This window comes from Canis aureus, chromosome 12 (assembly GCF_053574225.1).
Source record: "Canis aureus isolate CA01 chromosome 12, VMU_Caureus_v.1.0, whole genome shotgun sequence".
Lineage (NCBI taxonomy): Eukaryota > Metazoa > Chordata > Mammalia > Carnivora > Canidae > Canis > Canis aureus.
In genome coordinates this window covers 43,568,842-43,592,293 of record NC_135622.1, presented here as the reverse complement: position 1 = coordinate 43,592,293, position 23,452 = coordinate 43,568,842, and the positions used below count along the sequence as shown (strand labels likewise).

The 23,452-nt window shown below is 44.1% G+C and overlaps 1 protein-coding gene across 3 annotated transcripts in view; it reads left to right on the top strand.

Annotated features, from left to right (window-relative positions):
• Positions 1 to 23,452, top strand: part of GCKR (glucokinase regulator) — a 29,147-nt gene that overhangs the window by 1,701 nt on the left and 3,994 nt on the right. The window contains exons 1-17 of one of the 3 annotated variants that reach the window (XR_013389980.1): positions 1,414 to 1,589; positions 1,906 to 2,061; positions 2,262 to 2,330; positions 2,960 to 3,028; positions 3,380 to 3,453; positions 3,810 to 3,876; positions 4,059 to 4,112; positions 5,100 to 5,194; positions 7,712 to 7,817; positions 9,224 to 9,342; positions 9,954 to 10,052; positions 10,290 to 10,387; positions 10,728 to 10,804; positions 11,189 to 11,285; positions 11,487 to 11,584; positions 11,675 to 11,758; positions 14,853 to 14,973. Coding sequence is in view for 2 of the 3 variants with exons in the window: in XM_077915879.1 (XP_077772005.1) it covers positions 1,530 to 1,589; positions 1,906 to 2,061; positions 2,262 to 2,330; positions 2,960 to 3,028; positions 3,380 to 3,453; positions 3,810 to 3,876; positions 4,059 to 4,112; positions 5,100 to 5,194; positions 7,712 to 7,817; positions 9,224 to 9,342; positions 9,954 to 10,052; positions 10,290 to 10,387; positions 10,728 to 10,804; positions 11,189 to 11,285; positions 11,487 to 11,584; positions 11,675 to 11,758 (1,422 nt within the window). In the remaining variant the exon portion in view is untranslated. Of the gene's footprint in view, positions 1 to 1,413; positions 1,590 to 1,905; positions 2,062 to 2,261; positions 2,331 to 2,959; positions 3,029 to 3,379; positions 3,454 to 3,809; positions 3,877 to 4,058; positions 4,113 to 5,099; positions 5,195 to 7,711; positions 7,818 to 9,223; positions 9,343 to 9,953; positions 10,053 to 10,289; positions 10,388 to 10,727; positions 10,805 to 11,188; positions 11,286 to 11,486; positions 11,585 to 11,674; positions 11,759 to 14,852; positions 14,974 to 23,452 lie in introns of those variants that run through there. The other 2 variants (XM_077915879.1, XM_077915880.1) reach the window with 2 other exon arrangements.

The window sequence follows — 23,452 nt, the reverse complement described above, 5'->3', positions numbered from 1 at the left end:
TGCCTCTGCTCGCGGCTGGGTCCCAGGAGCCTGCGGGGGCGTGGGGAGAGCCGCGGGTGCGAGGGTCTCCGACACCTGGAGGGCCCCTCCTTCCCCGGGTGGAATTAGCCAAGTTGGGAGGAGAATTCCACCTCCCCTGCGGGAGGGGATAGCGTGGCGGAGAGAATTGTTCTAACAATCTCCTACTTGTAGACTGCGTCAGCTTTTAAATCTCTTCCCCATTCATAATGTGATATTGATTCTCTTCGCTCTCTCATTCATTCTTGAATTTATTAAGCAAATATTTATTGAGCATCACCTATGTGTCCTGGCGTGTGAAGAGCCGGAGATACAGCGATTGAGATTGCTGGGTTTATAGGGAGGAATCTAAAGAGCAGCGACCTACGGTCTTGTCTTAGCTCTGCCACTTACTGCCTGGCGCCGAGAAATTGGTCATCCGAGTGTCAGGTTTCCTAAAATCAGAGCGTCCAGAACCTCATAGGGCCGTTGGCAGGATCGAATGAGACAATGGTGGGGAATGTCTTTAAAAAATCTTATTTATGACACTGTGTGAGTCAAGGATTATCATTAATTTGTACCAATCTGTTAGCTACTTCATTCATTCAACAAACATGTAAATCTTTCAGGTATTTCATGAGATCTGGAGTGACAGCCTGGGTGTGAGTCCCAATTCTGTCAACTGTGTGATCTTCAGCAATGACCTAACTTGTCTGAGCCTTAGTTTCAACATCTGAAAAATGAGGGTGTCAATATCATCTTCTTAGTGTTGATGTATCCAATGAGATACCTTATGTGAAAAGTGCATGGTTCAGTGTAAATAAATGTTGGCTAATGTTATATTTAGGACAGATGCTTTGGTTTCTAATTCTCATTGCAGCATTTCTATTTCTGTGGTACTTTTGCCTCTAATATTCAGTTCATCGTGTGCCCCCCTGGGGCTCCAAAGCTTCTGTTGCCTTCCTTCTGAGATGAAAGAGTGAAATGGAGCAAGAGGAGCAGGGAGGACTGTGTGTTCTGAGCATGTGATCAAACCATGGCCCAGGTCCTCTGACCTCTGCTGTCCCTGAGGACCCTGATCTCTGGCCTCCTGATGCATCCTGGTCCCAGGGCACTCTTGCTCAGGGATTCTCACTGCCCTGGGCCTGGGCCTGGGCCTGGGTTTTATCCTGCACTTCCAGGTTTTAGGCCATCCAGAGAAGAGGTCATTGTATCCAAAGGTTAAGAGTAATGAACCTCAGGTTTTCCCCCTCAGGGGCAAAGCTGAGGCTAGAGGGTCTGCATACATGCCCAGAGGAACCCCAGGAGCTTCCCTGGGGTGATCAGAGGGCTGAGGGGGGGGGGCGTCTACTGACCAGGAAAGGGTGCAGGAAGTGGTGCTTGGAGGGGGTGGTGCTCAGAGAGGCCAGGATACTTGGGTTAATCATCACTGTAGCTCAGATAAGGCCCTGCCAGCTGGAAGCAGTTAGCGTGACAGAAGGGTTTGTGTGGCTGAAGAGGCAGGCACGACAGCGTGTCCACAGCGTGTGACCATGCCCAGCACAAAACGATTTCAACATGTGATTGAGACCCCAGAGCCTGGCAAGTGGGAGGTGAGACCCCCTTCTACATGTCGGTTTTCTGCATTGATTCCTAGAATCATGTCTCGTCTGGACTTCCCTCCATGCTGGGTTTCTACTCTCCCTCTCTTCCTTCTCATCTTCCTTCCTGATCTTCTGCCCCTATTAGGCCCAGAGTACCGAGCGCAGGCTAAATCCTCAGTACCGAGCGCAGGCTAAATCCTCGGGTGGGGTGGATGTGTGTGTGTGTGTCCAAACATTGTGTCTGCTGCCACTCTTACCTCCAGATCAGCAGGCATGAATGAGGCTTTGGCTTCCTGACTGTATTCTTGTGCCCCTTTCCCTCCAGTTGTCTGGGTATGAGGCAGCCCTGCCAATCACAGAGAAGTCAAATCCACTGACCCAGGACTTGGACAAAGCAGACGCCGAGCAAATTGTTCGATTGCTGGGGCAATGTGATGCTGAGATCTTCCAGGAGGAGGGGCAAATCATGCCCACATACCAGGTGACCCAGACCCATGCCCTGGCCACTGAAAATAAAGATACCAACTCCAACCACATCTTAACGTCTGCTCTCTCAGACCACGGTCCTTGATGTTTGAGACCCAAGGGCCCCTCCATTTCACCAGTTACACCCACACTCCCACCCCCGTGCCAAATCCTCTGTCCTTTACCTGGCTCCTGATTTCTGCCTGTTCCCTACAGCGACTGTATAGTGAATCAGTTCTGACTACCATGGTACAAGTGGCTGGAAAAGTTCAGGAAGTGCTGAAGGTACAGACTCTCCATCTGCCCTCCTCCTGAACTTCTGCTCCCTCCACCTTTCTCTTTTCTTGACCTCCCTTTCTCATTTTGCTCCATCGCAGTTCTCCTTTCTCCCAGTCCTCCCTTTGGGATCTTTATTGTCATCTTATTAATCAACAGTAATTATAATAACTGTTACCTGCGTAATACTTTATAATTGACATTGTACTTTCCCACTCATTACCTTTGCAAAACTCTGTGAAATTGGTGTTATGGTCTCCATTTTTTTTTTTTTTTTTCAGATAGGAAAACAAAGAACAATCACAGTAGCTTGCCCAAATATATCCAGCTAGTGATTGCTGGGGAACATTGTTTTAATTAATTGGTTGGTTGATGACAAAGCTGCTCTCAGTCCTTCCTGGAACAAGTCAGGGTTGGAATAAGTAGCTAAGCCAGAGTTGGGAGTCAGACTGAAGTTTCGTTCTCAAAAACAGTGTTCTTTCTGTGACACCATATTGCCCATGTTCTATTTCCTTTTGTCGTAAGAGGAGGGTTAAGCAGTCTCCACGATTGCTCTTCTGCTGCTGACAAAGAAAGAATATGCTTCCCCCCAACCTGAGCTAGGCCCTGGTGACATAGGTGTTCTTTTCCTTTCTCAGGAGCCTGAGGGGGGACTGGTGGTGCTGAGTGGAGGGGGTACCTCTGGCAGGATGGCATTTCTCATGTCGGTGAGTACCCTGATCCCCATCCTCCCTCTGCCTTATCTGGGTGACTCTCAGGACCATAAAGCTCATCATAGCTAATCTCCTAGGTGGTCCCCTCTAGCCCTCTCTTCCAACAGCTAGATCTTACCACGGAGCCCCATACCTTCTGAACTCACTTGAGCCCCACTATTACTCATGTCTCTACAGCCCATGCACCCCCAATCAATCATTTTAAGTGCCAGATTCCCAGCAGTACTGGCTTAAGCACTGGTCTAAGGGAATCCCTATACAGCCCCTACCCTCTAGGTGTCAAAAATCCAAGATAATCGCTTCCTTCCCTGTCATCACTACTTCATGTCCTCTCGCCCGTGACAGGTCTCCTTTAACCAGCTGATGAAAGGTCTAGGACAGAAACCTCTTTACACCTACCTCATTGCAGGAGGTGACAGGTAAGCCAAGTTGGCCTATGAATATTTTGTGTGGCCTGGATAGTGTTTTTTGGAAGTTTCATTTGAAGACTTTTAGGTGAAGATTGTGTCCAGCTTGCTTGGTCCCTGTCATTCTTGTTGCCTTACACTTGGCCCACTTCACGTACATGTGTTACCTGACCAGAGCAGTGCAGGTAGGTATGTGAGTTTTTCAGCCCTATAGAGTGTTGATCATGGCGTCTAGCAAATAGAGAGTATTCAGTCTATGATAGCTTTTCCCTCAGTCCCTTCTTTCAAAGCAGTCCGTTCTCTGTCTTAGTATACCATAGACTTCTGCTTTCAAACCAGTGCCACTGACCTGGAGTCTGTCCTCTTAGGTCTGTGGTGGCATCTAGGGAGGGGACAGAAGACAGTGCCCTGCACGGGATTGAAGAACTGAAAAAGGTATGTGTTTAACTAGTCGCCAGTCAACCAGACACCTCTGTCTGTCCCTTGTCATGATGATATAAAAGCCCCCACTCCAGCCACAGCCCATTCCCTCCTCCAGTGCTGACCCCAACATCCCCACGCAATAGGTTTGTATTCTAGTTCCTTGTGGCGCTGTCTCACTCATCTTCCTCTCCTAGGTGGCTGCTGGGAAGAAGAGGGTGATTGTCATTGGCATTTCCGTGGGACTCTCTGTGAGTGTGAAGACAGGCTTAGTGGAACCATTTTAAAGGGAGGAAGGGGTGGGACTGTTCCATAGCATGGTAAATAGGTTGATGAAGTGGGGGCTAGAAAACAGAAAGGGTTTGCACATGGAATTTTGATTTTACTCTCACCAATTAAGATCCAGTTGCATGAATGTGGGATGACAGGGAAAGGATCCTATTTCAGAATACCTGTGTATCAATCCATTCAACGACCAAGGTAGATGGACATTCCTAGGGTCAGCAAACTACACTGCCAGGTCAGTCCTGCCACTGACTCTTTTTGTAAATAAAGTTTTATTGAGATATAGCCATTTGTGGGTGTTTACTTTGTATCTGTGGCCACTTCCTGCTACAACGGTAGGGTTAAGTATTTCACAGAGATCGTAGGGCCCCCAAAGCCTAAAATATTTACTCTTGTTCTTTACAGAAAAAGCTGACCCCTGGACCAGTCTCTTGCTACTTAAGCATGGTCCTTGCATAGCAACATGCGTATCTCCTAAGATTTGCTAGAAATGCAGAATCTCAGGCTCTGCCCCAGAACTACCGAGTCTGAATCTGCATTTTAACAAGATTCCAGGTAGTCTGTTTGAGAAGCACCAACTTGGTGAGGTGACCCACAATCTTCTCTCACCGCTGCAGCATATGGATTTGAACAATTCACTAAGTAGAAATGAGTCCAGCCATGCTAGATGTGGAAGGAGGCACACAGGAGGGCAGGACACTGACTTTCAGGAGCGTACAATTTAGTTCAGTAGCTTTTAAACTTTACCACACAGAGGATTTCCTTGGAGGAACTTGTTAAAAATACAGGCCTGGAGCTTTCCCCTTCCACTGTGGACCCAGTAGATCTTACCTGGGCCTAGGAATAGGCATTTCTAGCAAGGATTCTGGGGGATTCTGATGCTCATGGGCCTTGTGGGCAACACTAGAGTAACCCCTCTCATCATGCGTCCTTTCTACCCCACCCTCTGTCAGGCTCCCTTTGTGGCAGGCCAGATGGATTACTGCATGGACAACCCAGCCATCTTCTTGCCTGTCCTGGTTGGTTTCAACCCTGTGAACATGGCCAGGTGAGCCTGCTGTAATGAAAGGCAGGGACTGCTCAGACCCCTGGGGGAGGTGGAGAGGAAACCTGTCAACATCTACAGTACAATCATAAAGGAGAGGCATGGTGGATGCAGTCTTATTCAGCACATCTCAGAATAGTAAAGTAAATAAGTATTATCCCTAAGTTATGAGGCTTTTGCTTGGGGGGTTTGTTGTTGTGGTGGTTTTGGTTGGTTGATTTATTCCCCTGTTTCAGAAAGGATTGAAGGCAGCTTTCAAAGGCCACATAAAATACCGGAAAGCATACATTCAAAACAGGCAGTGGAGGGGCAAGGAAAACAGGGCAGCAAGATAGAATGGGCTCAGGAAAATGCATACCATAGAGATAAGCATCTTTTCAAAGGACCAGTGGCTCCTTTGAGCCACTGACTGTGTGGCTCAGCGGCTGAGTGGCCTCTGACTCCCCTTTGCCCAGCTTCCTTATTTTAGCACCCGTTCTCCTTTGTCACTCCATGCATCCCGTGGGTCCCCTCTGGCTACTCAAATCCCCAACCCTGTTCCCCTTTCCTGAGAACTCTGTGCCCCCCAAATCCCCTCCACCTTATTCTCTATGTAGATGATCACTTTGAGCTCAGAGGAGGTCAGCTTATGAAACCAACAGTGCTCTGGTGTGGTTCTGTGGTTGTGCAGCCTTGAGGGTGTTGAAGCAATAAGAAAGGAGATTCTTAGCCCCTTGAGGGAAAGCTCTGATGTTGTCACTTTGGGGTAAGGCCCTGAAATACCTATTTTTTGAAAACATCCCTGGAGATTCTGGTGCACAGCCGGGTTTGGGGAACTCTGCTAACTTAACCACTGGAGTGGGCCTCCTGGTGGAGCTGAAGGCTTCCTGTCACTGGAATATGCCAGTGAAGGTTTGTTGATTCCTCAAGAGCAGCCTTGCATATTCAGTGGTGGTCTTGGGGGGAGGGACAGCTGTGTGCTTTCTGAGGTCCTTTCCTCAACTCCCAGATTCCAGGCTTGTAGTGTAATTTGTGTGAAGATATAAATGAGTCTGAGATACTTTTAACCCTGCTCCTTTTAATGGAGGACTCTCCTTCACCAAAAATGTATCTGCTGCAGTGGATGCTAATTTCAGGCACTGTGACTAAGTGAAATGAAGGATTTCAAACAATGTAGGCGTGGAGATCTTCCAGTTGTTCCTTAAATCGGTGGCTCCCAAACTTGGCTGATCTTCAGAGTCGTCTGGGAAGCATTTTAAAAATACAGATTTTTGGGCTCCACTCCAGAACTCCTGAGGCTGACTCTCAGGGTGGGCATGGTATCCAGAAATGGGTAGTTTTTAAAAAACAAAACTCCCCAGGTGATTTTGACTAGCCAAGTTTGGGAATCTCCATTTTAAACCACACGGTGAACACTGGCTCCTCACTCTGCTTAGGTCTCCAGGGACTTCCAGCAGCAGTTTGAGGCCCAATTATAGGAAACACTTTACACAACAGGCATGTAATATATGAAACTTGTTTGCCGTCGAGGAAATACAGATAAAAAAAATACAAAGATAGTTCAAGAAGGTGTAGAGATTTTGAAAGGATGGGATGATAAGGGGAGGTTAGGGAGGCCTTATACAGAGGTCACTCTTGGAGCTCCTGCCACAGTGGAAGATGCGCTGAATATCTCCCAGACAAGTTGATCAGCAGAGGTCAACTACAGAAGATCCCCATTCTCTGAGATTTCAGGCTCACACCTACGCAGAAATCAAGACTGTTACTCTCCTGTCCCAGTAGCATATTGTTTTGTTTGTAATTGGTTTATTCAAGAAATGTTTGCCGACCGTTAGGTGCGGTGCCTCATACCTTGCAGTTTCTTCCTTCAGTAGGAGCTGCTGTTCCTCCCTCAGGTAATGAAGGGTTCACTATTTGGGGAGATTGCCAGAATATATTTCTAGGAATGGGAAAGGCTTCTGGTGGACCTTAAGACTAAATAAAGTGGCAATTTTGACATTCTGATGGTGGGTACTCCTCCAGGGACCTACAGAGAGCTGTAGGTAGTATGGCCATAACAATGGGACATGCACAAGGACCAGGATACAAGAAAGTTCTGGTCTCAGGTTGGAGCTTTATTTTTTTTTTTTTTAATGATTTTGTTTATTTACTCATGAGAGACACACAGAGAGAGGCAGAGACATAGGCAGAGGGAGAAGCAGGCTCCCTACGGGGAGCCAGATGAGGGACTTAATCCCAGGATCCCAGGATCACACCCTGAGCTGAAGGTAGACGCTCAACCACTGAGCCACCCAGGCGTCCCTCAGGCTGGAGCTTTAAACTTGAGTGTTGGCTTTGTTCTGGGATTAAATTGCTGAATGTTTTACTAATCCTGATCTTTGGGGCTCAGGGACACAGTGCCCTATGAAGCTTCAAAACACACCTCTAGGAGGTTGTTGATGTTAGACCCCAATCCCAATGTGGTCTTTGATCCCGACTCCCATCTGAGGTCCTTCCTTTAGATCCTCACAATCTCCCCACTTCTTTCTCTGTGGGCCCCAGAAATGACCCCATTGAAGACTGGAGTTCCACATTCCGACAAATAGCAGAGCGGATGCAGAAACTGCAAGAGAAGCAGGAAGCTTTTGTGCTCAATCCTGCAATTGGGGTAGGATCCTCCCCACCCCCACTGGGGGAATGCTTGCCACCCAAATGCCTCTGATTTTGTGACATCTTGTCTGAATTCCAGGCATTGTGTGTCAACTAAAATGTCATAAAGCAAATCCGATTTTCTCATTTCATCATTCACCTTAAGATGTTGCATTTCCATCCTAACCCTGTTTCCTAAGTCAGTAATCATTAACCTCCTAACCTGTCTAAGGCATTTCCTGTGTGGAGAACCTCTTTTGCATCTGTGAGTAGAGAGTATTGAATAGAATGGTGAATTGCTTTCTGTGTCTTTTTATGTTTTAGTTTCAAATATGGGCTTAAAACTATGAGAGGCGGCTTCCTTCTTCTGCCTTTTTTTTAATTTAGATTTTATTTCTTTATTCAAGAGAGACACACAGGCAGAGACATAGGCAGAGGGAAAAGCAGGCTCCCTATAGGGAGCCTGATGTAGGACTTGATCCTAGGACCCCGGGATCACAACCTGAGCCAAAGGTAGATGCTCCATCACTGTGCCACCCAGGTGCCCACTCTACCTTTCTAATCCTCTCCAAAATTGGGTGGGCCTTCCAAGCCTCCAATGCTCCTGCACCTTTTTCTCAGGAGTAAGGAGGCACAGCACTAGGGATCCAGCACCATCTCCCCTCACTTTGACTTTACAAGGGCCTGAGCCAAATCCCTGCCCCTGCCCCTCTCTGCCAGTGATGGGCACATGTGTGAGGTTCTTGCTCTTCCCTTTGTGAGATGGGAAGGCAGTAGCCCCGGGTTATGCACGCGGTTGTATCTTTCACCTCTCAGGCACTCAGTTTTCCTCCTGTCTGCAGTTGTTTACTTTTAATCTCCTTTTCTCAGACACCGGGAACACCGTTTTTATCATTCTTTTTGCAATAATCTCTTTATGCTTGATGTGTCGTGTTACATCCCTGTCTGTTACAATGGCTGCTTCATTGGTCTGTCCAAAGAACATGAAATGTGGTGTTTGGATTGACAAACCACTATGAAAAAAATGGGGGGTTGGGTGGGGAGAAGGTTCTTGAAAACAAAGCAAAACAAAATCCTCTCCGAAAACACTTCTTTCCTGCTAACTGTGGCTTCCTTCTCAGAGTCCTGAATATACTGTAGAAATGACCAGAGGTGGCCTTTACCCTCTTTTCTTTCAGCTAAGCCTTCAACCCAGCACTCCTCATAGCACACTGGGCACCGTTCATACTGCCGAATGCAGGCACAGTGGCCTCTAACCAGACTGCATGCCCAGGAGTCACTAACCAGGCTGCATGCCCAGAAATCACTAACCAGACTCCATGCCAGGAGTCACTAACCAGAGAGCATGCCCAGCCGCTACTAACTGGTGAACTCCAGGACCCTCCTTCCTCTCCCAATTCCTTCTGGGTGTCATCACCTCCTCAGCCCGAGGGTCTCAGTGGCTCATCCCGGATGAAAGGTGGAAGCGCTACCAAGATCTTGCTGGAAACCCTGCTACTGGCAGCCCATAAGACAGTGGACCGGGGCATTGCAGCATCTCAGAGGTAGGGAGGAGCTGGACAAGAGATGGTACGGGGATGGTACAGGTTGAGGGATGGCAAGTCCAGATGCAGAGATGAGTTAATGGCAGCAAGGCTGATGCCCTCACCACTCTTCCCGTGGGAAAAGAGCTGGCTGGGGACTCTTACCACACAGTCACTGAGTCTCAATTGGTTCCAGTGGACTCTGGTTTCCTCAGGTCCCACTAATCCCTGAGCCCACCTGGGACATCCAAAGCTAACTTAGTTTCAAAGAGTCTTTGACTTGGGGATGGTCCAGGTCATATTGAAAGAGCCCATTCCACTGGGGGGCTTTTTCCCTTACTGGGGTCTTTGGCTGGCTCCCAGATCCCCACTTACCTCCTCATCAAGTCTGATCCCATACTCCTCCTACTGCTCTTTTAATGTCCTTATCCCTCTGTCTGTTCTTTGCGTTCTGCTCACCGAAGCCCTTTCTGTTCTTTGTAATGCATTTTGACAGTACTCACTGCACCTCCGTTAGGGACCAGCAGAACTTAATTTTAAGGAAATGGTGCCTTCTCCTGGGCAGGGATGGGTACCTAAGTTTTCTGAGGGGGCAATGGGACCACCCTGGGAGCTGGTGACCTTTCTCCCAGGTGCCTTCTGGAAATCCTGCGGACATTTGAGCGGGCTCATCAGGTGACCTATAGTCAAAGCACTAAAATTGCTGCCCTGATGAAACAAGCCAGCAGCAGGTGGGTGAAAATGTTTTGGAAGGGGGGAGGTGGTGTGGATGGGGAATATCCCGAGAGCAGTGGAGATTCTACCAGATATGTTAGCATGTTGACGGGAACAGATCTGCATGGTGGAGGGTCGTAGCAGGCCTTCTGTTGGTTGACTCCTGTGCTCTGCCATGTGCATCTTTCCCTGATTCCTGGTCTTTTCTCACTGTGATGTCTCCTCCCATGTCCTGATCGCTGCCCCATTCTCAGCCTGGAGAAGAAAGGCCGAGTATACCTGGTTGGCTGGCAGACCCTTGGCATCATTGCCATCATGGATGGAGTGGAGTGCATCCACACGTTTGGTGCTGGTGGGGCCCCAGTCCATACTTTCTTCCTGGTTCCTCCTGATGCAAACCAATTGTTCTGCCATCCAAACACTTTTCTACTCCCAACCCATGGGGGTTCCTCATTCGCTTTCCGTCCTCTTGTATCTGAATAGGCATTTCAGTTAATTGCTCCTTCCTTTGAAACCGTACTCAGGCCTTGGTCCCTGGACTCCCAGCCCTGCTTAGACGTGGCCTCCCATGTTACCTCACCCAACACCCCCTTGCCACTTTCCTCCAAGCCCCATTAATATCCCCCCAAGCCTAGAACCTTTCTTTTCTATAAAGCCCATCATTCCTCTCTCCCTGTCCTTAAACTTTCCAGATTTCCAAGATGTCCGTGGCTTTCTCATTGGTGATCACAGTGATATGTTTAACCAGAAGGCTGAGCTCATCAACCAGGTAGGAGGATGATGGGACATAGGGCAGGTTGTGAAGGTGACTGGTATGCAGAGAGTGGGAGGTAAGGGGAGATGGAGACAGGTTGGGGAGTACAACAGGGCAGATGGTGCAGAAAAAGGAATATGGGTTAGAGGTCAGGAGGCTTTGGGGCAGCACAGGGAGGGCAGAAGGCTCTGGGTTCACCCTCTAAAGCTGGCTCTAGTCCAGTGCTCTTCCCTCAACTTGCTGCATCATCTTGGCCAAAACACTTTACTTCCTTGAGCCTCACTTCTTTGATCTATATACAAAACACTGTATGAGAGGTCCTGTGAGGCCCTCTGCAGTCTCCAGGTCTATGTACTAGAGTTCTTCATAGAGGGGGGACTCCCATCTTCGTCTGCACAGGGTCCCCAGTTCTGCTTCTCCCAGGAGGACTTCCTGACTTCCATCTTGCCATCCCTCACGGAAATTGACACCGTGGTCTTCGTTTTTACCCTGGATGGTGAGAGGGAAGACGGGAGCAGGGGGATGAGCAGCTGGAGGCAATGCAATGACTCAGGGGAACTGTCATTTTTCTGGGTCTTAGGGCACCTGCTCAGAGGGAGGGACAGGGGCATGGGTCCTGACTGAATCCCTGAGGGACGGGAAGAAGAGCTGAACAGCCAGCCTTCCAATTCTGGTGCCCTTCCCCCCTTCCCCCCAGACAACCTCACGGAGGTGCAGACACTGGTGGAGCAGGTGAAAGAGAAGACCGCCAACATCCAGGCCTTGGCACATAGCACTGTGGGGCAGTCCCTGCCGGTGAGTCCAGCCATGAGAAGGGAACCTGGGGTGGTGATTGCAGCAAGGCCTTCCTGGAGATGCTGCTCTTGATTTTCTCTCTCTCTCCAGACCCCTCTGAAGAAGCTCTTCCCTTCTATCATCAGCATCATGTGGCCACTGCTTTTCTTTGAATACGAAGGGAATTTCATCCAGGTATGGAGAATGATTAGGTATTATCTGTGTGAGGGACTCAGAGGAGGAGGGATTCCAGAAATTAGAAAACTCAAGGCTGGAAGGTAGAAAGCTTTGTTGGACTTCCACAAAGCCAGCTGGGCAAGTTCTTGTGTTAACCAAGGCAATGGCTCAGTTCTCTCCAGGAATATGCAAAAAAGACAGGCCAGGCCGCTAGTCACCTGACAGATACTCATTTGTTCTTTATATTACAGGTTCATTGTCGATATTTAGTCCTCCTTACTCTGCACTTTACAAATATTTCACTTATAATATCATTTCTCATAAATGGATCTCCTAAGGGATGTAGGTTTTATCCCCATGTCCTAGATAAGAATGCTGACACTAAGAGATTAAGGGATTGTAATCACAGCCACAAGGCTAAATAAAGCAGGAGTCAGGGCTTGAACCCTGCCCTTGTGACTCTACATCTGTGGTTTTTTCACCGCACAATATTAATTTCAACCATATCCATGAGTTGAGCCAGATTCTTTTATTCGGTCATTGAACAAATATTTTTTTTATGCACCTATCCCATGCCAGGTACTATTCCAGGGATAGGGAATATAATAGGGGATGTTAACCTGTGATCTTTTGAAAAAAGATCTGTGTTTTTAAAGAAAATTATAATAGCAATATTTTTATTGTAAACACTCTAGAAAATACAGAAATCAAAAGAAGGAGAAAAGCATCCATAACAACTTTCTTCCAAAAAACCATTTACACAAATTTTGGAGAACGTCCCTCTAGAGTTTTTTATGCATATGTAAATATATTTATAAAAAAATAGGACCATATTTGACATGTGTTTTTTTTAAGATTTTTATATATTTATTCATGAAAGACACAGAGAGAGAGAGAGGCAGAGACATAGGCAGAGGGAGAAGCAGACTCCATGCAGGAGGCCCCAGTGGGACCCAATCCTGGGATCACACCCTGAGCCAAAGGCAAATGCTCAACTGCTGAGCCACCCAGGCATCCCTGACATGTTGTTTTTAACTTGCTTCTCTTCATTGAAAATTATGAACACCTTTCTGTACAAATATATCCACGTCATCTTTTTTTTTTTAAGATTTATTTATGTATTTGAGAGAGAGCACAAGTAGGGGGAGAGGAAGGGACAGAAGGAGAGGGAGGGGCAGATTCCCTGCTGAACAGGGCACCTGATGCGGGCTCCCTCCCAGGACCCCACCCCCAGCCCCCCGCAAATCATGACCTGAACCAAAGTTAGACACTTAACCTACTGAGCCACCCAGGCACCCCCTCATTATCATTTTTTTTTAAAATTTTTTTTATTTATTTATGATAGTTACAGAGAGAGAGAGAGGCAGAGACACAGGCAGAGGGAGAAGCAGGCTCCATGCACCGGGAGCCCGATGTGGGATTCGATCCCGGGTCTCCAGGATCGCGCCCTGGGCCAAAGGCAGGCGCCAAACCGCTGCGCCACCCAGGGATCCCCCTCATTATCATTTTTAATGGTGATGTAGTATCTCCCTGTATGGATATACCATAATTTGTTTACTCTCACCTCAATTGTTAGATATTGTAGATAGTTTTAATATTGTGGCTTTTATCAAAATACTGCACTGAACGTCCTTCTACTTGACTCTTCTGTGAGGAGAAACCCTGGGATAAACCTCCGAAAGTGGAATCACTGGGTCAAAGGGGGTGCAAAATTTTAAGGCATTTTGATGCAGATTGTCAAAATGACCTTGAAAGGTTTATAAACAAAGTGTAAAATTGCTTGTACCCCCACATCCTTCAAACACTGGGTAACACTGTTCTTTTTCATCTTACTAATCAACAAAGCAAGAGAAGCGAAACTAAACAAAAAGCACTTCACTGTTGTTTTAATTCATATTCTTTTTAAAAAAGATTTTATTTATTTATTCATGAGAGACACAGAGAGAGAGGCAGAGACACAGGCAGAGAGAGAAGAAGCTCCATGTAGGGAGCCTGATGTGGGACTCGATCCCAAGACCCTGGAACCATGACCCGAGCCAAAGGCAGATGCTCAACCACTGTTCACCCAGGCGCCCATATTCTTCTTTTAAAAAAAAATTTTATTTATTAGAGAGAGTGTGTGCATATGTGCAGGCGTGAGTGGTAGGAGGGGCAAAGGGAGAGGTAGAAGCAGACTCCCCGGAGAGCACAGAACCCAACACAGGCACTTGATCCCAGGACCCTGAGATCATGATCTGGGCCAGAGTCAGCCACTTAACTGATGGAGCCACTCAGGTATCCCTAATTATTATTTATTTTTTAATTTTTAATTTTTAATTTTTATTTATTTATGATCTTTAGTTGCAGAAATATTGTTGATGTATTCCCACATTTTTTTTTTTTAAGATTTTATTTATTCATGAGAGACACAGAGAGGCAGAGACACAGGCAGAGGGAGAAGCAGGCTCCATGCACGGAGCCCGATGTGGGACTCGATCCTGGGTCTCCAAGATCAGGCCCTGGGCCGAACGCAGGCACCAAATTGCTGAGCCACCCAGGGATCCCCCTGACACTTTTATTTTAAAAAATTGAACACCAATAAAAAATAAATTTATTATAAAAAATTTTTTTTCCACCCTACAGAAAAATTGCAAGAATAGAACAATGAACACCCATACATTTTTCCCTAGATTCATTAATCTTTAACATATTGTCACATCTGCTTCATCCCTCTTTTCCTCTGAATTATTTGAAAGATGCTTGGAGATACAATGACACTTGTCACAAATTACTGTGTCCCCTGAGAGCAAGGACATTTGCCTACATAACCACAATATAATTAACACACTCAGGAAAATGATAGTGAATATGATTACCTAATATGCAAACCATATTCAAATTTCCCCAATTGTCCCTGTATTATTTTTGTTTCCATTTCCAGGTCCGGGATCCAATCAGAGATAATGTGTTGTACTTAGTTATCAGGTTTCTTTAGTTTCCTTTAATTTAAATGAATTCTTTAGCTGTTATTTGTGTCTTTTATGACATTGACATTGATAGTGGAGGAGTCTTGACCAATCGTTTTCCAGAATGTGCTTCACCTTGGATTTTCTTGTTTCTTCATTATATTCAGGTGAAGTTTTTTGGCAGGAGTACTGCATAGATGAGGCTGTACCTTTGTCAGTACATCACATTAGGAGATGGATAAAGTTCATCCCTTTATTGGTGACGTTCTGTTTGATCACTTACTCAAGGTAGTCAGATTTCTTTCTTTTTTTTTTTTTAATTTTTTATTTATTTATGATAGTCACACACAGAGAGAGAGAGAGGCAGAGACACAGGCAGAGGGAGATGCAGGCTCCATGCACCGGGAGCCTGACATGGGATTCGATCCCGGGTCTCCAGGATCGCGCCCTGGGCCAAAGGCAGGCGCCAAACCGCTGTGCCACCCAGGGATCCCGATTTCTTTCTTTTTTAAAAGATTTTATTTGTGTGTGTGTGTGAGAGAGAGAGAGAGAGAGAGAGAGAGAGAGAGAACATGAGTGGTGGGGAGGGGCAGAGGAAGAGGGAGAAGTAGAATCCCAGTTGAGCACAGAGCCAGACTTGGGGCTTGATCCCAGGAGCCCAAGATGCTTAACTGAGCCACTCTGGTGTCCCAGTAGTATCAGATTTCTTTGCATCCTATTCCTTAGCGATCTTTCACCCAATGGTTTTAGCATCCATGGATGATTCTTGGTTGAATCAATTTATTACTACAGTGGTTTTTAAATGGTGATTTTCTATTTTTATCCTTCTGTCCACATTTATTAGTTTGTATTCTTCTATAAAGAAAATCTCTTCCTTCTTTCCCTACCCCATCTACATTTGTTTAGACTCACTATGGACTCATGAATTTTTTGTTATTAAATGTGTTTTGATCCATTCCTGTCATTATTGATTTTAGTACTCAAAATAAGAAGTTATTCAAGCTGGCCCCTTTGTCCTTGAGACATATCCACATTAGTGTTTGAACACTCTTTGCTGTGTTTCTTTATGGAAAAAAAAAATCACCTTTTCTCCTATGCAAAAGGGTAGCATATTATAGTCTTTTGTGCCTTGCGTTTTTTCTTAACAAGATGTCTTGAAAATCACTCCACTTCAGTTTCTAAATCTCTTAACGATTATTTACGTGGATGTGGATGTGGATGTGTGCATGTACAATAGTGTCCCCAGACATCTATGTAGGAGTACAGAAATGTTGTCCCAGGTTCACCTTGTACTTTCCTTGGTTCCAGTCCTGGCTGGAATCAGTAATTTTCAAGGAGCCCAGGTGGTTGTCAATGGAGATACAGCAGTCCTGCCTTCTTCACGGTTTTGTTTTCCACAGTTCCATTTACCCCAATCAACTGTAGTCCAGAAACAGATGATCCCTCTGACAGATCACCAGAGGTGTCACAAAAAAGGGGAAGGGTGAATACAGTATAATAAAATATTTTGAGGGCAGCCCGGGTGGCTCAGTGGTTTAGCGCCGCCTTCAGCCCAGGGCGTGATCCTGGAGACCGGGATTGGGTCGCACGTCGGGCTCCCTGCATGGAGGCTGCTTCTCCCTCTGCCTGTGTCTCTGCCTCTCTCTCTCTCTTTCTCTGTGTCTCTCAAGAATAAATAAATGAAATCTAAAAAAAAATCTTAAAAAAATTTTTGAAAGAGAGAGACCACATTCATATAACTTTGTTATGTCTGTACATTGTTATAATTGTTCTATTTTATTATGGTTGTTCATCTTTTACTGGGCCTAATGCATAAACTAATCTTTATCATAGGTATGTATATGTAGGAAAAGACAGTATATGTATGGCTCTGTACTATCTGCAGTGCCAGGCATCCATTGGGGGTCTGGAACTTATCCCTGTGGGAAGTGGGGACTGCTATATTTAGAACCCTAGGTGCTTAGGTCTGTTCACTGCTACTGGTGATTTTTGCCTCTAAGCCCATTTGGTAGAAAGAACAAGGAAATATAGGGGTGCCTGTTTTGCTCAGTCGGTTAAGTGTCAGACTCTTGATTTTGGCTCAGGTCATGACCTCAGGGTCATGAGACAGAGCCCCACATCTGGCTCTGTGCTTAGCATGGAGTCTACTTGAGATTCTTTCTCTTCCTCTGCTCTCTCTTCCTGCTTGTGTGCACTGTCTGAAAGAAAGAAAGAAAGAAAGGAAGAAAGAAAGAAAGAAAAGAAAGAAAGAAAAGAAATACAGTTGACCCTTGAACAACACAGGAATTAGAGACACTGACATCCTACATAGTTGAAGATCGCCATATAACTTTAACTCCTCCAAACATAATAGCCTACTGTTGATCACAGCCTTACTGATGACATAAATAGTCAATTAACACTAATTCTGTATTCTTACAATAAAATAAGCTAGAGGAAAAAAAATGTTATGAAAATCATATAGAAAATTCATTTATAGTGCCACACTGTATTTATTGAAAAAAAAAATCTGCAGGGATGGCTGGGTGGTTTGGCGGTTGAGCATCTGCCTTTGGCTCACGGTGGGATCCTGGGGTCTGGGATCGAGTCCTACATTGGGCTTCTTGCAGGGAGCCTGCTTCTCCCTCTGCCTGTGTCTCTGCCTCTCTCTGTGTCTCTCATGAGTAAAAAAAAACTTTAAAAAAAGAAAAAAAAACCCTGCATATAAGTGGACCTGTGCAGACCCTTGTTCAAGGATCAACCGTATTTTTCACAGAAATACATATATATATATACACATATATGAATGTATGTGTTCCTCTTCCTGTTTTCTTTTAGTGAGAATGTTGACTTCCAACATCAATATGTTTATTCATTTGCTAAGTCCTGCAATAAATACCAGTTTTGAAATTGCTACCTTAATACCACTATCATCAACAAACTTACCAAGAAATGGTCAAGATTTCTTTCCCGATCTTTTTGTCTTTTGACCATATCCCACTAAAGATACATAGAGTGTTCAAAAGTCACTTGGATTAAAATTTTTCCCCTCTCTCTGTGGCTATCTTATCAATATGATATATAGTTTCATTTGCTTTATTTATTTTCAATTTTAGTTTTTTTATGTCATTTTATCCTTTGAATATGTAAAACATAACGTGGTTAAGAATCAAACTATAAAAAGGAGATGTTCCATCCCCTTCACTCTTCCCTCTTCCTGTTTCCCTGCAGGTAAACAGTTTCATTAGTTACTGACTTACCTTCTTCCGTTTCTTTTTGCCCCCCCCCCCCAAAAAAGTATTTATTTGTATGTACTTTGCACATTTTTCTTTTTTTTTTTTAAGAACATTTTTCTTATACAAGAGGCAGTGTGCTATGCATATACTTTTGTGCTTTGATGAGCTATCCTGAAAATAACTCCACTGGGGTTAATAAAAACCTTCCTTATTATTTTTTAGATTTGTGTTATTGTATATATGCAAGAGTTATCTGGGCAATCTCTTATATAGGACATTTGATTGTTTCCAATATTGGTATTGGAATATTTCCAATAATCATGCAATGAATATGAATATATTTTGTAACGGTAGAAGTGTATCTTTGGGGTGAATTTCTAGGAGAGCTGGGTGAAGGGATAAATACATATGTAATTTTGTTAGATACTGCAGAACCTCTCTTCGTAAGTGTTGTGCCATTTTGCTTCTTGTATCAGCAATATATGAGAATGCCTGCTTCCCTATAGCCTCCCCCACTTTTTTTTAAAGATTAATTGATTGATTGATTTCTTTATTTATTTGAGAGAGGGGGTTAGAGGAAGAGAGAGTCTCAAGCAGATTCTTCACTGAGTGTGGAGCTCAACACGGGGCTCAATCCCAAGATCCTGAGATCAGGACCCTGAGATCAGGACCTGAGCTGAAACCAAGGATTGGTTTTAACCAACTGTACCACCCAGGTGCACCTTGTCTATAGCCTCTTTAAGAGCATTGTCAAGCTTTTGAATTTTTGCCAATCTGATAGGAAGTTCTATTTCTTTTTGTTTTTGTTGTTATTTTAAAGTTTTACTTGAATTCCCGTTTGTTAACACAGTATAATACAGTTTCAGGTGTACAACAAAGTGATTCAACCCTTGGATACAACGCCTGGTACTCATTAAGGTGCCCTCCGTCATCCCCATCCCCCATTTTCCCATCTCCCCACCTTCCTCTGGTATTTATTAGTTTATTCTCTATGATTTAGAGTGTGTTTCTTGGTTTGGTTCTCTCACCCTCCCCCCTCTTTGCCAGTTTGTTTCTTAAAATCCACATGTGAATGCAATCGTATGGTATTTGTCTTTCTCTGACTTACTTCATTTAGCATAATTCCTTTCGCTTCTTCCACCTCGTTGTAAATGGCTTCATTTCATCCCTTCTGATGACCGAGTGATATCGCAGTGTGTATATTTACCACATCTTCGCTGCCCATTCATCTGTCGATGGGCATCTGGGCTGTGTTCGTAGTTTGGCTATTGTTGATAATGCTGCTACAAACATTGGGCTGCACGTCCCCCTTCGAATCTGTACTTTGGTATCCTCTGGGTAAATACCTAGTTGTGCAATTTCTGAAAGAGAGTAGCTCTATTTTTAACTTCTTGAGGAAACTCCATACTGTTTTCCACAGTGGCTGCACCTGTTTTCATTCCCACCAGCAGTGTAAGAGGGCTCTCCTCATCCCCACCAATACCTGTTGTTTCTTGTGGTGTTAATTTTAGCCATTCTGATAGGTGTCAGGTGATAACTCATTGTGGTTTTGGTTTGCATTTCCCTGATGATGGGTGATGCTGAGTGTCTTTCCGTATGTCTGGTGGCCATCTGGCTGTCTTCTTAGAGAAAATGTCCGTTCATGTCTTCTGCTCATTTTCAGTTGGATAATTCGTGTTTAGGATGCTGAGATTTATATCTGTTTTATATATTTTGGATACTATTTATTGGATTTGTCATTTACAAATATCTTCTCTCGTTTTTATGTTGCCTTTTAGCTTTGGTTGTTTCCTTCACTGTGCAGAACCTTTTCAACTTGATGAGGTCCCAATAGTTTATTTTTGCTTTTGTTTCCCTTGCCTCAGAGGCATATCTAGAAAGAAGATCCAATAGCCAAGTCAAAGACATTCTGCCTTTCTTTTCTTCTTTTTATGGTTTCAGGTCTCACATTTAGGTCTTTAATCCATTTTGAATTTGCTTTTCATATAAGATATAAGAAAGTGGTTCACTTTCATTCTTCTGCATGTGGCTGTCTGGTTTTCCCAACAGCGTTTGCTGAAGAGACTGTCTTTTTGCCATTGGATAGTTTTTCCTGCTTTGTTGAAGACTGAGCAGAGAGTTACAGGTTTGTATCTCATTTCAGTTTTTCATTCTGTTCTATTGATCTACGTGTCGTCCACTTGTGTCCGCACTATACTCTTTTGATCACTAGAGCTCTGTAACATAGCTAGAAGTCTGAAATTGTGATGCCTCAGATTTGGTTATATTTTTCAACACTGCTTTGGCTATTTCCAATCTTTTGTGGTTCTATACAAATTTTAGGATCATTTGTTCCAGCTCTGTGAAAAATGCTATTGCTATGTTGATAGGGATTACATTAAATGTGTAGATTGCTTTGAGTAGTATAGCCTTATTAACAATATTTGTGCTTCCAATCCATGAGCATGAAATGCCTTTCTATTTTGTTTGTGTCACCTTCAATTTCTTCCTCAGTGTTTTGCAATATTTACAGTACAGGGCATTCACCTCCTTGGTTAGACTTAATCCTATGTATCTTATTGTTTTTGGTGCTAGTATAAATGGGATTGAGTCCTCAATTTCTCTTTCTGCTGTCTCATTGTTGCATAGAAATGCAACAGATTTCTGCAAGTTCACTTTGTATCCTATGATCTTACAGAATTTATCAGTTTTAGCAGTTTTTTGATGGGGATTTTGGGGTTTTCTTTTTTTTTAAGATTTTATTTATTTATTCATGAGAGATACACAGAGAGAAAGAGGCAGAGACACAGGCAGATGGAGAAGCACAGGCAGAGGGAGAAGCAGGCTCCATGCAGGGAGCCGGATGTGGGATTCCATCCCAGATCCCTGGATCATGCCCCCAACCTAGGGCAGATGTTCACCTACTGAGCCACCCAGTCATCCCTTCTGTGTGGTTTTCATGTATATTTTACTTATTATGTGTTTAGTTGAGCATCTTTTCACATGCTTAAGGCTCTTTAGTAAATCTTTTTCTTTGTGAACTGTGGGTGTTCATATAAATACATAAAATATATTAATTTTCTAATGGTATTGGGGTCTGTATGATCTCTTGATTTTTAGTACTTTATAAATGAGAGGCATTAGTCCTTTCTTTCAGATATATATTGTAAATATTTCATTTGGGTTTTAACCATGCAAAAGTCTTTTTAAAAATATTTCTGGGGTAGGGCAGCCGGAGAGGCTCAGTGGTTTGGTGCTGCCCTCAGCCCAGGGTGTGATCCTGGAGACCCGGGTTCGAGTCCCATGTCAGGCTCCCTACATGGAGCCTGCTTCTCCCTCTGCCTATGTCTCTGCCTTTCTCTCTCTCTCTGTCTCTCATGAATAAAAAAAAAAAAAAATTCTGGGGTAGAACTTATTAATCCATTTTTTGTTGAATCTGGACCTTGAGGCACTGAAAGCTCTCTACTATCCCCAGTTTATAAAATAATCCTACCTGTGTTTTCTTCTAGTGCATGTTTCTTTTAGTAAAAATGGTTTCTTTTTTTTTTTTTAAACACGTAGACCTGCAGTTCATTAGTTCATTGTGTATGGATTAAGGTATGAACCCAATCATATATTTTTTCTAAGTGACTATCTGATTGTCTCAATATATTTTTTAAGTTCATCTTTTTCTGAGTGATTTGAGACATATCCTTTATCAGATACTTAGTTCCCATGTGCACTGGTTTATTTCTGGATTTTCTGTTCTGTTCTACCAGTCTGTCTATTGATGTGATGGTGCCATACAGTTTAAATATAGAGGCTTAATTGTAGGCTTAATATCTGAAAGGTTAGTGCTTTTCTCATTACTTTTTTTTTTTTTAGAGGATTTTTCTAGGTAAAGTTGCTGTCTTTTTTCCATATGAACTTTAAAATGAATGTGTCTGGATTCAGATTATGTACACTTTAAAATATATTTTTTAAAGATTTTATTTATTTATTCATGAGAGACATAGAGAAAGAAGCAGAGACACAGGCAGAGGGAGAAGCAGGCTCCACACAGGGAGCCCAATGCAGGACTTGATTCTGGACCCAGGGATCATGCCCTGAGGCAAAGGCAGATGCTCAAGTGCTGAGCCACCCAGGTGTCCCTTTTTAAAATATTTTGGTTAATGATAGTTAGTGGCCTAAATGGTTATGTAATGGTTAGTGACATAAATGATATAACCCAGAATTGATTGCTCTCTTTCCCACTGGGCAGTCTGTGTACTGCCTACTAGCTAGCTTCATTTAGATTGGTCAGATTTCTGTGCTCTTTCTCTTTCTCTCTTTTGGCCAAATGAACCACAATATCTTTTTTTTTTTCTTCCTGTTTTTATTTAAATCCTGTTAATAGGGACACCTGGGTGGCTCAGCGGTTGAGCGTTGGCCTTTGGCTCAGGGCATGATCCTAGACTCCCGGCATCGAGGCCCGCATCAGGCTTCCTGCATGGAGCCTGCTTCTCCCTCTGCCTGTGTCTCTGCCTCTCTCTCTAGGTCTTTCATGAAAAAATAAATAAAATCTAAAAATAAAATGAAATAAAATAAAAAAAATAAATTCCTGTCAGTTAACATAGTGTCATATTAGTTTCAGGTGTACAGTATAGTGATTCAGCACTTCCAGACAACACCCTGTGTTCATCACAGCAAGTGCACTCCTTCATCCCCATCACCTGTTTAACCCATCCCCCACCTACCTCCCCTCTGGTGACCATCAGTTTGTTCTCTATAGTTAAGAGTCTGTTTCTTGATTTGTCTCTCTTCTTTTTTTCCCTTTGCTTGTTTGTTTTGTTTCTTAAATTCCACATGAGTGAAATCATATGGTATTTATCTTTCTCTGATTGATTTACTTCACTTAGAATAATAGTCTCTAGCTCCATCCCCATCATTGCAAATGTACTTATACAGTACTCATGTCCTTGTCAATCCCTTGTTAAGTATTTTCAGTATACCCTCTGCAAGGGGTGTGTGTGACCTGCTATTTGTAGAAGGAGGTAGAAGTAGTGGTAGCCTGTTCCCTTGCCTGGCCAGGACCAAGTAATTAATCCTCTCAATTCCTTGTCTGGACTCCTGTTACAGTAATAGATGCAAAGTGCAGCAATAGATGTTATAAGAGCAAGAGATGAAGGCTAAGGACAGGTGGCGTTTATACTCACAGTACTATGTGTTTGTGCAGCGTTTTAGTTTTCAGTGTGCTATCACGTACATTATCTTATTCACCCAGGAGATGAATGTGGCCAAGTAGGAAACGCCCTCATCACCAATCAGAAGACCTGAATTTAGGTCCTGATTCTGCATCTCACTTTCCTATAAACGTATTCAAGTTACTTTACTTTTTTTTTTTAATTTTTATTTATTTATGATAGTCACAGAGAGAGAGAGAGAGAGGCAGAGACACAGGCAGAGGGAGAAGCAGGCTCCATGCACCGGGAGCCCGACGTGGGATTCGATCCTGGGTCTCCAGATTCGCGCCCTGGGCCAAAGGCAGGCGCCAAACCGCTGCGCCACCCAGGGATCCCACTTTACTTTTTTTTTTTTTTTAAGATTTGTTTATT